Source organism: Podarcis erhardii (assembly GCF_964252035.2).
Source record: "Podarcis erhardii genome assembly, chromosome: 6".
Classification (NCBI taxonomy): domain Eukaryota; kingdom Metazoa; phylum Chordata; class Lepidosauria; order Squamata; family Lacertidae; genus Podarcis; species Podarcis erhardii.
Genome location: NC_138510.1, coordinates 78,293,675 through 78,307,611, shown reverse-complemented (window position 1 = coordinate 78,307,611; position 13,937 = coordinate 78,293,675). Strand labels below are relative to the sequence as shown.

General features: G+C 41.4%; 1 protein-coding gene across 1 annotated transcript in view; it reads right to left on the bottom strand.

Annotated features, from left to right (window-relative positions):
* Nucleotides 1-13,937, bottom strand: part of LOC309343926 (putative oxidoreductase ZK1290.5) — a 60,072-nt gene that overhangs the window by 17,583 nt on the left and 28,552 nt on the right. The window contains exons 4-6 of the mRNA XM_081866165.1: nt 12,248-12,339; nt 8,539-8,721; nt 6,811-6,870 (exon numbers count right to left, since the gene is read on the bottom strand). Coding sequence (XP_081722291.1) covers nt 6,811-6,870; nt 8,539-8,721; nt 12,248-12,339 — 335 coding nt within the window. The remainder of the gene's footprint in view (nt 1-6,810; nt 6,871-8,538; nt 8,722-12,247; nt 12,340-13,937) is intronic.

The window sequence follows — 13,937 nt, the reverse complement described above, 5'->3', positions numbered from 1 at the left end:
TCCTGATCTTGTTCACTCTGCTTCCCACCCCACCCATATTGCAAACATAATTGCCCTTAATCTCCTTAATTGCAGGGGAACTGTCCCCTTCTAAATCTACACTTTAGTGTTAAATATTTTCTACACTTTGGTCTCCCAAGAACTAAAGCTAAACTTCATTCTACTCCTAAGCCAAACTTTTTTCTTTTTGGGAACAAATATTCTTGTGTTCTACCCAGAAACAGACAAAGAGAACAATCTCTCATAGTGGTAATTGACAACATCAAGTAGAATCAATAAAAAAAGAGGTATCTAATACTTTACCTCTAGAAATGTTACTAAAATCACGATTTTTAAGCATACAATCAAATTCAAATTCCTCCTTTTTTCTGCCTAGTAAAAAGAGGAGAGCTATCCCCTCTATAAGGAACTTTGAGTTTCAGCAGGTGGAAGTATGTTTAGGTTATTACTTATAAGGCTAAATCTTCATTTTAGCCCACCTCATTTTAAAACATACAAATTTAGCTCTATCTGTTTCAAATTTAGCTTTAGGTTCCTCTTTTAGCACATGATGCCCTTAATACACTGTATTATATTTCTTTAAATAATGCAGTGATTACACTTTTGTTTTTTGTTTTTTTTTTTTAAAAAATAATTTTTATTGATTTTACAACATAAACAAAAAACAAATAAACATAACACGACTTCCCCGAACCTCCCCTTCACTGCATCCATATTTTAAAATTTTTAGCAATTCTTCATCCCATTTTTATATTTAATTCTCTTTAAAAAAAATTCTATTTTATAAATTTCAATTTATAGCTGTAATTCTTTGTATCCAATCCCTTGACATCTTAACATTCCGAAATTTTACAACAATTTTTAAGATAGATTTTAAATTTTTTCCAGTCCTCCTCCACTGTCTCTTTCCTCTGGTCACGGATTCTGCCGGTCATCTCTGCCAGTCCCATAAATTCAGTCACCTTGGTCTGCCATTCTTCCAGAGTAGGTAATTCTTTAGTCTTCCAATACTTCGCCAAAAGGATTCTTGCTGCTGTTGTTGCATACATAAAAAAGGTCCTATCTTTCTTTGGTACCAATTGGCCGACCATGCCCAGGAGAAAAGCCTCCGGTTTCTTTACAAATGTCCACTTAAGGATTTTCTTAATTTCGTTATAGATCATTTCCCAGTAGGCCTTAATCTTTGGGCAGGTCCACCAAAGGTGATAAAAAGTTCCTTCACATTCATTACACTTCCAACAATTGTTATTGGGCAAATGATATATCTTTGCAAGCTTGACTGGGGTCATGTACCACCTATAGATCATTTTCATTATGTTCTCTTTCAGGGCACTGCATGCCGTAAATTTAATACCTGTGGTCCATAACTGCTCCCAGTCAGCAAACATAATATCATGACCAATATCCTGTGCCCACTTAATCATAGCTGATTTAACCGTTTCATCCTGTGTATTCCATTTTAGCAGCAGATTATACATTCTAGACAAATTCTTAGTATTGGGTTCTAGCAATTCTGTTTCTAACTTTGACCTCTCCTTCTGAAATCCTAGTTTTCTGTCCTGCTTAAAAGTTTCATTGATCTGGAAATAATGTAACCAATCTCGGACTTTAGGTTTCAATTTCTCGAAACTCTGTAGTTTCAACTTTTCACCATCATATTCTATAATTTCACAATATTTTGGCCAATCTGAGTCCATGTTCAGTCTTTTTACCGCCTTGGCTTCCATTGGTGACAACCACCTAGGGGTTTTACTTTCAAACAAATCTTTATATCGATTCCATACATTATACAATGCTTTCCTAACAATATGGTTTTTAAAATTTCTATGTACCTTTACCTTATCGTACCATAAATATGCATGCCAACCAAAGTTATTATCATAACCTTCCAGGTCTAGAATGTCTGTATTCTCAAGAAGTAGCCATGGTTTCAGCCAGCAGAAAGCTGCTGCTTCATAGTAAAGTTTTAAGTCCGGCAGGGCAAAGCCCCCTCTATCCTTTGCATCAGTTAGAATCTTAAATTTTATTCTGGGTTTTTTGCCCTGCCAGACAAATTTAGATATGTCTTTCTGCCACTTCTTGAAACAGTCCATCTTATCTAGGATTTGCAATGTCTGGAACAGAAACAACAATCTCGGCAATACATTCATCTTGATAACAGCAATTCGGCCTAACAAGGAAAGTCTCAATCTTGACCATATATCAAAATCTTTCTTCACTTCAGCCCAACATTTCTCATAATTATCTTTAAATAGGTTCACATTCTTAGATGTTAAATTCACCCCCAGATATTTTACCTTTTTAGTAATTTCCAAACCAGTTTCTCTTTGAAAACTGTCTTTTTCCCCCACCGTAAGATTTTTTTCCAACACCTTTGTCTTATGTTTATTTAATTTAAAACCTGCTACCTGACCAAATATTTCAGTAAGTTCCAAAACTCTTTTTGTACTGGTTTCTGGCTGTTGTAATGTCAAAACTAGATCATCTGCAAATGCTCTTAACTTATAATGTTTAGTTCCGACCTGTATACCTTTAACCAGCTGGTCTCTTCTAATCATATTTAGGAAAACCTCCAGTACCGATATAAACAATAGAGGAGAGATTGGGCATCCCTGTCGTGTCCCTTTCTCTATTGGAATTTCGTCCATAACCATACCATTTACAATTAGTTTGGCCTTTTGCTCAGAGTAAATTGCACTTATACCATTTTCAAAGTTCTTGCCTACCCCCATCCCTTGGAGATTCCTCTTCATAAAGCTCCAACAAATATTGTCAAAGGCTTTCTCTGCATCCACAAAAATCAAAACAGCTTTTCTATTTATGTCAGTTTCCAGAAGTTCTAGAATATCTATAATATTCCTCACATTATCTGACAATTGCCTGCCTGGTAGAAAGCCTGTTTGGTCCCTGTGAATCTCCTCTAACAACACTTTTTTGAATCTTTTTGCTAAAATGTCTGCAAAAATTTTATAATCCACATTCAAAAGTGATATAGGGCGATAATTCTTAACTTGATGTTTCTCAGTTTCTGTCTTCGGTATAAGTGAAATGAATGCTTCCTTCCACGATTCGGGAGCCTTTTTCCCTTCCAAAATTTGATTGCAGACTTCTTTCAATGGTTGTATTAACCAATCCTTCAGTACTTTATAATATCTCGCGGTTAGTCCGTCTGGTCCTGGTGATTTTCCCAGCTGCATATCCTGAATGGCGCTCTCTATTTCTTGATCTGTAATTTTCTCATTCAAACTCCTTCTATTATTTTCAGAGATTTTTGGTAGGCCGTATTTTCCGATAAATTCTTCTATCTCCTGTTCGTTTTTTGGCCCTTGTTTATATAATTTCTTGAAGAAACTTTGAAAACAATTGCTTATCTCATTTGGTTTATTAATAAACTTCCCATCTACTTCAAGTGATGTCACTGTATTCAATTTTTGCCTCTTTTTCAGTTGCCAAGACAGTAGCTTCCCACATTTATCTGCGGACTCAAAAGTCTTTTGTCTCATTTGTTTAATTTTCCATTCTATTTCCTGATTCATCAATTCCATATATTGTGTTTGATAGAATTTTATTTCTCTTAATATCTCATGAGATTTAGGCTTAGATCTCAATTTCTTCTCCCCTTCTTTTATTAGGTTCCAAATTTTCTCTTTCTTCTCATTCTGTTTTTTCCTCTTTATTGAATTCTGTTGTATTAGGAAGCCACGCATCACGGCTTTACTTGCATCCCAAATAACTCTTTTTTCGGTGTCTGATCTCATGTTAATCTCGAAGTAGTCTTTAAGTGTTTTTTGGGCCTTTTTACAAATTTCCTCATCTCCAAAGAGGGTGTCATTCATTCTCCATCTAAAGGTTCCAGCTGTTGTCAGTTTCATTTCCATCTTGACAGCATTGTGGTCAGAACAGGTCTTTGGGCAGATTTCTATTTTTTTAACCTTCGATGCCAGATTACTAGAAGTCCATATTTGATCAATTCTAGTCCATGTCATTTTTGCTTCAGAGAAAAAGGTCCCCTCCCTTTCCAGAGGGTTCCTAGTTCTCCAAATGTCAATCAGGTCCATAGTGTCAGTCAGTTCAAAGAAAGTCTTTGGTAGTCTTCCATCATTAGATATTGTTTGTCTTTGGGCCTTGTCCATGTTTGTGGAGACGACTCCATTCATATCACCCATCATTATGATTTTAAAATCCAAAAAGTCCATTAAAGTCTCGTGCAACTTCTTGAAAAATTCAGCCTTCCCCTCGTTTGGTGCATAAACTCCAACAATCAACATCTTTTCTCCATAAATTTGAATTTCCACTGCCAGGTATCTTCCTTGGTCATCCTTAAAAATCAGTTTTGGTTCAAATTTTTCCTTAACATAAATCACAACTCCTCTTTTCTTAACTCTATCTGATGAAATAAATTCTTGTCCTAATCTCTTGTTTATTAAAAGTTTTCTATGTATCCTGGCAATGTGGGTTTCTTGTAGGCAGATTACATCTAGATGTTCTTTCTTTAATAGATGAAATACTTGGCCCCTTTTTCGAGGGTGGTTCAAACCATTACAATTCCAGCTGTAGAGTTGCAGAGACATTTTTGTTATTGGGTAGCTCTTCCACCGACTGCACCAAGTTGTTGTTCCTCCTCGGTCGGTGCTCGGTTCAGTCCAAATGATAGATTTGAAATGTCCGGTACTTCCCCCTCACTAACAGTTCCTTTCTGAAGATCCTCTTGATTTCTTTCCAAAAAGAGTTCTTTATCCTGGTTTGATTTTATTTTAATTTTCTTCCCTTTAAAGTTAAAGGACAGCCCTTGTGGAAATTCCCACCTGAATGGGATATTATTCTGTTTAAGTAGATCAACTAATTCTTTAAATTGAGATCTAACCTCCAAAAAATATTTAGGAATATCCTTGAAAATCTGGATCTGAGAATTTTTAATGACCAAGGCCTTCTGGAAATGTAGGTTCAGTATTTTGTCTCTTTGTTCCTTTGATCCCAGGGTAATTAAACAATCTCTTGGCTTCTTCCCTTGCTTCCTGCCAATCCGAAAGGCTGAGGTTATCACAAATTCATCTTCTTCTCCATCTAGCTCATCATTCCAAAAATCTTGAAATTTATCTGTGAGGAATTCCCCAAGCTTGTCCTCTTCCTCTTCTGGAACCAGTCTTAGTTTCAGGTTCTTGCTTTTCCTTTCCAGTTCTAGTAGGGCTAATGCTGTATCATGTTCATGTACTTTTTTTGCAATAGGCGCAAACTTTCCTTTGGTTTCTTCGGCAGTAGACCTAGCACTCTCAGCTATTCTCCTTGTTTCCGTAGACTCTTGAACCAAACGGTTTATAGAATCTGTGTTAGATGAAATTGTTGTTGTGTTCAGGTCTAATCTTGTTGTCAACTCCGTCAGTTTCTTAGAGTTCTCTGTAGACTGTTTAGTAAGTTCTGCAGATTGCTTGGTGAGTACTTCTAATGACTGATTTATTTTGAGCAGAGCCTGTGTCATTGACTCCATTGATGCTGCTGTTATTTTTTCTTGTGCAGCTGCTGCTCCTGATAAAGAGCCTCTTTTTTGAGCTTGTTTTTGAGCCTGCTTTGTTTTACTTCTTGTTGAAATCTCTTCTGGCGGGTTGCTCATAACTCAAGGTCATTCACACAGGAAAGTTGCAAGTGGAAAGTCCCGCTGGATACACCGTAATGCAACTAAAGCCCTCTAGAGGGGGAAATTGTAACCATCCAAAGTCACCCACAACAAAGAAACAGAAAGTCCAGAGGCAAAAGTCCCACTAAGGGTCTTTAATTTGTAGCACTTTACTGTTAAAATTGTAATCCACCAAAGTCCCGTTAATATGTTTCAAATAAGTCTTATTTTATAACCACTGTCCTTTGACAGCTCACTTGACAGTTCCTTTTTCAGGCGATCGCTGCTCCGGCAGCCTGACCAGAAGTGTCGGCAGCAGAGGTTTTTATTCCTTATCCCTTTCTATTGCAGGTTAAATTAATTCTGTTTCCTCCCCCCCTTCCCCTGCACTACAGGGGGGAGATCCTTTCGATGTCTGGTCTAGTAAAAGTTAAAAAGAAAGTCCATTTAAACACAGCTCGGTCTTTTCATTGCTCCGTTAATCATGCAGATCCGGGAGGCTGACTTCCTTAATTTTTACCTTCCCGTTTTCAGCCAAATCTTCTGGATTTTTAAGTCCCGTTTTAATTTTGCGTTCTTACTCACGGGTATTGTTGTTGCCAATCGTTAGTTTCAGAAAGAAATCGGCGCTCTCCGTTAATGGCGACGCGGCTTCACTCCGTAAGCTGGGTAGCGATCCTCAGCACCGCGCTCACCCCGATGCCGCTCCGGAGCCTTTAAAAAGGCTCTTTCACGATGCCGGGGGGGCGCAAAGGTGCCCACCGAATCTCCTTGCTCACAGGCTTCAGTGCCTGTGATTTTAGGGGTCCCCCGCTTGCCGTAGCGGGTAAGACCCGAACTTACGGAGCAGTCCTGCCTCGGAGCTCGAGGCTAGGACCGCCATCAAACGCTGGCGCCGACCGGAAGTACAACACTTTTGTTTTTCTCATGGAGGTGCCTACTTCAAGTGGCTCCTTGCGATTTTCTCAATGTTTTGTCACTAGGATTGTGATGTTTCGGATCAATCAACAGCTTTTTAACTTCTCGTTGTTTCCTTACACGTGTGCTTACTAAAGTTCTGATTCATTCTCATGTTATTCCCAAATATTCCATCTTATGTTAATAGACATGGGATGGCAGAAGAGGAGTGTAAAATAATGAAAAGTTATGTCCAAAGTACAATAATTCATGTACATCTGGCAAAGGCAATCTGCTCTTACCTGACAGTTTTCCAGGACCCTCTCTGGTTTTGTAGACTTTGGAATAGTGACAATGCCATTCTAGGATGAAAAATAAAAACAATTTATGTATTCCTAAAGTTCTATTTTTAAAAAGAAAACGGAAAGAGGGAGTGGGAGAATGAATTAGAACTATCTCACCCAAGTCAATGTGTCTAATTAGTGGAAGTTGTCAGTGACTCATCTCTTTACAAATGTTAAGTTAACCTGAAACAATTCAGCTTAGTTGAGATGATAAGCATGTGTCTGGAATGTACCAGTGGGGAATTCTAATGATTGAAAGCTCTTCCATATAAAAACCCCTGCACATGGAAACTAGGTGTCAGGGAGAAGTATTTTAGTCTACTCTTCTCCCTGATGTGCTAGTTTCCTATGAATCCTGTAAACCTCTATCCTCAGTGGTACAGCCCACATACAGATTTACTCCCTTCATCTGCTGTTTGGAAGCGCTAGGCCAGGCTTCCTCAACCTTGGCCCTCCAGATGTTTTGAGACTACAATACCCATCATCCCTGACCACTGATCCTGCTAGCTAGGGATCATGGGAGTTGTAGGCCAAAAACATCTGGAGGACCGAGGTTGAGGAAGCCTGCACTAAGCCAAAATACCTCCTTTAGCAAGACGTCTGCAGTCACTTTTGGGTCCTATGTGTCTCCAAATATAACAATATTAGAAGTCTCTCTATAAAACACTAATACTGAAATAACTTGCAAGTGTATCTATCCATTGGAGGAGCCGTGCGCTCATCAAACACAACTCTGCAGATCAAGTTTGGGCACAGTGGCATTGACAAAGAATTAATCCACATAGGACCCCACTTCTTGCAGGCCAGTTTTTCAGCCTCCGTAGTTCTACACTGACAGAAGAAGAGGATGCTCAATTTTTGGATCTCTTCCACTAACAGATTGCTTGTGTAACACTGGCAGGAACAGCCAAGCTAAACTTAGTCCCAGGGACAAGGTATCTTTCAATCTCTCTACCCAACAATCATCTAGACTTCAAGCCAATTACTTTAAATAGCCACCGAACAACCTTGAAACATCGGTGTACTCCTAGCGCTGAGGGCACTAAGAGACACACGAGGTATGTCTACTATTACTGGGCATGTTTTATGTGGGTGGGCAGGAAATACGTTAATGTTTAATAGGTTATTGTATTTTAGTGTTTTATTGGAAGCTGCCCAGAGTGGCTGGGGAAACCCAGCCAGATGGGAGGCGTATAAATAATAAATTGTTGTTGTTGTTGTTGTTGTTACTACTACTATTATTATTATTATTATTATTATTATTATTATTATTGACAAATGTTTAAAACAGAGATAGGTTCAGGGACACCAGCTCCTAGGAGCTGAACCCCTTTGAGCCTCCTCCCCCTTCAATATTTGTTAACAGGGGGCTGAGCCCCCCTCAATGTTTGTCCTGGTGAGATGCTGTACATGATGCTATCACATGAGCCAGGAACCTGGTGGCTCCTCCTCTTCCTGCCATGGAGAGGAAGTGGTCCCCAGCCTGTGACAGCAGCAGGAGAAGGAGGAAAAGGTGGAGGAGCCACTGGAAATGGAAGCCAAGCTGCAACACAACGCACAAACATCACATGTCACATCCGGGTGTCACACACAACATCGTGCGTGACGTCAGCCCCTTCCCCCAGTCTCTATTCGGATTCGGCGCACCTGGACGGGACCAAGAATGCTGGCAACTTTAGAACTTACCTGTATGCTCCAGCGTATACATATTTGTGCAGGAGTTCTGCCATATTTCTTTGCAAGCTGAATTACGTCTGGATGACTAAGGGCTTCACCTTTAGCAAGTGGGCAGTAGCCTTCGAAAACAATATTCCTGCTTTGGCAGTAATCCACTAATTCTTGAGGCCTATGGAAAGGGTGGTATTCAACCTTTAATAAAAGAGAAGAAACTTTGCAGTTAAAACCATCGCCAGCTTTTAATCTATCACAATTCAAAGGTCAAGCAACTGAAGTGTTACTTCTTATTTGACAGAGTGCTATCAGTTTTTTAAAAAAGAGGAAAGAAGAAATTGATATTGATATTTTCTCTTCCCTTCAAAATGCCAGGAAAAAGTCCCTTGGGTGGAAACATGGTACCCTGGAAAATTTGTACGCTGGCTGCCAACATCAGAAGTTACAGAGATGCACCAACTCTTTGTAGTAATGTTTGAAGCAGTTTGCTGGGTGCATTAGAACTCTGTCCCAAGACATCAGTCATGCAAGATCATTGCCTCTTTCTCCTCCTCCTCCTCTCCCATGTTCCTATGAACAAGAGACTGAGATTACACTGTGTTCTCAGAAAAGAACAGCACAGCCATACATGATCTGCCTATCACCAAAATGCCACTATACAAGTACCTGCCTTCACCTCAGTTGTACAGTTCCACCTCTTTGTAGAGCAAATTCACACAGTTGCTCTTCTACCATCATGAAATGATCTCAGCACATGACCTATGTGGAGATGAGTCTTGCAGAATAGCCTGGCAAGTATTCACCCATCCCATATGATCAAATTTGACCTCATTTGTAAGGCTTTCATCAAAATCTTCAGTTAGGTTAGTTGGTTGTGCATAAATCTTAACAGAGGGTTACGGGAAGGACCCCCCCCCCCAATGGTGCAGCAGTAGCATGTTAATAAGGGGCAACTTGGGGAAACATAGGCTTTCTTAAACAACACACACAACATGGCTGAGATATTCTTAAAATGGAAAATCCCATTAATTTAAATTTGTAGCAACTTATCCAGTTCTTAAATATATATATATTAGACAGAGCATACGTATCTCTTCCCTGCTGACATATGGACTGGTTACACAGTGACATTAATCCAGCCAACATTCTGTAAACCTTATGGTATAAAGCAAACAAAAAAGGTCAGGTCCAAGGAACTTAAAGAGTCAAAGGGGGAGAAGTGAAGGAGAAGGGTGGAAGAAGAAAGAGTACCAGGGGCATGAACATAGAAAGATTTAGAAGGGACGGGGAATTGGGCAAAAAAGGTGTGTTGGATGCTGAGGCCAAAAATGGTCCCACTAGGGAAGCTGGTCACAAACAAAAAAAGAAAGGAAGGGGAGGGGAGGGGGGAGGGGGGAGAGGGGAGAGGGGAGAGGGGAGAGAGGAGAGGGGAGAGAGGAGAGGAGAGGAGAGGAGAGGAGAGGAGAGGAGAGGAGAGGAGAGGAAAGGAAAAGGACAATATGGTCCTTGATTTCTCATTAGTCTTAATTAGGCTTGTGATTAGTGCACATGCATGCACACACACACTTTTAAATGAATAAATATGGTGAAATCTCCACTAGTGGTTATGACTATGCTACCCAAGATTTGCTAGGGATTAGAGCAGAATGTAAAAGTTTACTCTTTCATAGACTGGGAGAGAGGTGTCACAGTATACCTGCTGACATAGAAACCTGTCCTTTAGTTACAATCATGGGTCAGGAAAATGTGGAGTTTATTAAATGAGGAGTGTGGGCAGAAGAAAGAAAAAAGGCATATAAGTTAGCTTGCTTGCACAAATCATCTGTGCAAGGAGCTTTGCTGGTGTGTTCTGTTTGTGTGCCCCATCCAAACCGATGTTATTGGTTGCAGTGGCTCAATGATGGTGTCCCACCTCTCAAAATCAACAGTCAGTTCCTCCTGAGGAATAGGAGAATAGGAGGAGTGACAGGCAAGAGGAAGAAGGACTAAATATGTGTGAATATGTGACGAATATAACTGATATAGGACCCCAAGATTCTCGCAACAAGTCATTCTGTGGCAAAACGTAATAAAACGTGAACTATTCTGATGTTACCCCTGCCTGTAATTGAAGCATGGATGATTAAGCAAATCCAAAAAATGACACGGTTCCGGGACAGAAAAACACAAGCCCCTCATGTGCACAAATCCAACATAAATTCTCGGGGGGGGGGGGGGAGCTGCTTTAGCTGTCACACGTGACCTAACCGTTTTGCGTACTTTTGATGGAGAAGACGACACGATATCTTAGTTTAGCACCATGACATCAACACAGGGAATGTGGAAAAATTCGTCCACCCCGAGGAGGATGAAGGACTGCTTCCTGTTTCTCATCTTTAGTACATGTTGTCTTTCCAAGCAACAATAGTCAGGAACAATAGCCTGGCATCTGCTCAATCCAGACTCTGAAAAAACCGGGCTCTCAAAGGCTAGGCTGAGTCAGCCTAAACCGACTGTGATCAAAAATGACGGGCTGGATAAGAGACAAGGTTCAAACAGCAGACACATCCATCTCTTCAACCTTTGAAGTTTCTTGACCTCTCTGTGGCATTCAGCACCACATGTTTACAGTTTGCAGAGACGTGATGGGGGTGGCTGATGTGCCCATGCTGCTTGCACCTGAACAGGCTATGGGGCATGCCCAGTATTTACTGTTGAAGACTCTGAGGAAGAATGGAGAAGCAATACTCCAGGTGGAGATTTCAGACTCACCAAATGCCAGAGAACTAACAGTGTGTTATTTCCCAAGGGAGAAAAATGCTGGGGGGAAGTGCAGAAAAGGTCAACCATAAATTATCAGTACGTTGGAGTACCTTGGCATGTGTGTGTGTTTTAAGAAACATGCAGATTATGGAAAGGATGGGATAAGAGATTTATAAAATTATGCATCATGTGGGAAAAGTGGATAAAGAAGCTTTCCCCCTCTCTTATTGCATTATAGTAGAACCCCTAGGTAAAGGTAAAGGTACCCCTGCCCATACGGGCCAGTCTTGCCAGACTCTAGGGTTGTGCGCTCATCTCACTCTAGAGGCCGGGAGCCAGCGCTGTCCGCAGACACTTCCGGGTCACGTGGCCAGCGTGACAAGCTGCATCTGGCGAGCCAGCGCAACACACGGAACGCTGTTTACCTTCCCGCTGGTAAGCGGTCCCTATTTATCTACTTGCACCCGGGGGTGCTTTCGAACTGCTAGGTTGGCAGGCACTGGGACCGAACGACGGGAGCGCACCCCGCTGCGGGGATTCGAACCGCCGACCATGCGATTGGCAAGTCCTAGGCGCTGAGGTTTTACCCACAGCGCCACCCGCGTCCCTAGTAGAACCCCTAGTTTGGAATTATTCAATGAAATGGATTGTCAGGAGGTTCAGGTCTCCTGGCTCTCACTGGATGAAGGACTTGAACTTTGTGTACAGTTTCTGCCCAAACCTTTAATGCTCAAATCAGTACAGTACATAGGCAAAATAGGTGCTATACGTGGCTATTGATCCAACCCTTGGGTTCCATTATATAGGAATGGGGCATGCACAGCTTCAATGTGGGACTGAGTAGCGGCTGTTGCCTTGGGATTTGCCCTCACTTTGTTGGGTGTGTGGTGCTGGATTCAAGCCCTCTCATGCTCTCCATCATCTCCCCAAAACACCAGTTTGCTAGTCAAAGCCTTCTAACCACTACGCATAGTATACTCACCTGGTTAACGTGTGGGGTTACCTGGCAGTCTTCCTTCAGTTGTTCCAAATGAGAAATAAGAAAGTTGCTTACTCCAATAGACCGGCATAAACCTGAACAAAAGCAAAAAGGTGTGACGTGTTTATAACATTCTGCCATGGTGGGAGATAGGAGAGGGGCCTAGTGCACACATTATAACCAGGTGGCCCAAAGAGGGTTGGGTTTAACAGTACTTCGGCCTGTTAAACATGGAAATGGGGTCCACTCCCACATACAATTTCTGTAGTCACTCAGGGAACCCCTGCCATCAGTGAACACGTAGAGGTAAAGGTAAAGGTAAAGGTAAAGGTAAAGGTAAAGGTAAAGGTAAAGGTAAAGGTAAAGGTAAAGGTAAAGGTAAAGGTACCCCTGCCCATACGGGCCAGTCTTGACAGACTCTAGGGTTGTGCGTTCATCTCACTCTAGAGGCCGGGAGCCAGCGCTGTCAGCAGACACTTCCGGGTCACGTGGCCAGCGTGACGAAGCTACTCTGACGAACCAGCACCAGAGCAGCACACAGAACGCCGTTTACCTTCCCGCTATAAAGCGGTACCTATTTATCTACTTGCACTTAAGGGTGCTTTCGAACTGCTAGGTGGGCAGGAGCTGGGACCGAACGACGGGAGGTCACCCTGCCGCGGGGATTCGAACCGCCGACCATGCGATCGGCAAGTCCTAGGCGCTGAGGTTTTACCCACAGTGCCACCCGCGTCCCTACTGAACACGTAGAGCCGGCAGACAATTGCTGACACCGTGTGTGTACTTTACCATTTAAAATCTGAATACTTTTGATACCCAAATTTAAGTAGTAGAGCATGCCTTGGCTGTGTCCGAATGGCCCTGTGCAAATAACTACCTCTCAGCATCAGTCATGCTGAGAGATATGAGATAAGAAAAGGTTGTTACCTACATACAAGCTCTCAGAAGAGGGTGGGCTATAAAAATAAATACATTTTAGGAATGATGAAACGGTCATCAAGTGAGGGAAAGATTACACACACCCCAATTTATGCATAATGAGAGTTCTGAGTAATATCATAGGGTAATTTTTTAAAAAGAACAACACTGAACTTGCAGTTTGACAGCATTATCTGAGGACACAATTCAATCAAGATCCCTTTAGGAAGCAGTTTTATAATCTAAACACACAGGGGGCTCCCTGGTGGATTCAAGCTCCAGGCTAAATTCTGGGAAAAGCTGGTGTAGTGTAAGCAAAGAACAATTGGACTTTGCCAGGTTGAAAAGGAGGAAATGGTGTTCTGAACAGCCTGCCAAAAGCTCAAAAGAAGTGGAACATGCGTAGAAGACTAATAGGGTGTAAGAAAACACAAGGACAAACAATCCAAACAGACTTCTGACTACTTTCAGGTTATTACTGCAAGGAAGACATTCAGTAAAAGAAAACCCACAGAAACTATACTTATGAAGTCAGGAATTAAGAGCACAAATCTATAGCTGGGTTTTGCATTTTCTAACGCTGCCTGCCATCAAAGGGCCATAATTACATGCATGCAGCTCAGCATGCTTCCACAAAATTATGTGTGTATATAGAACTGTGCCAATAGTTCCAGAAACAGCTAAAAAGAAGGGGGAAATTTGCCCTAATTTGCTAAACTAAAGCGATTGTTGCATAAGTGGTTTCATCTGCCATAGGCAAACTGATAACATCCAG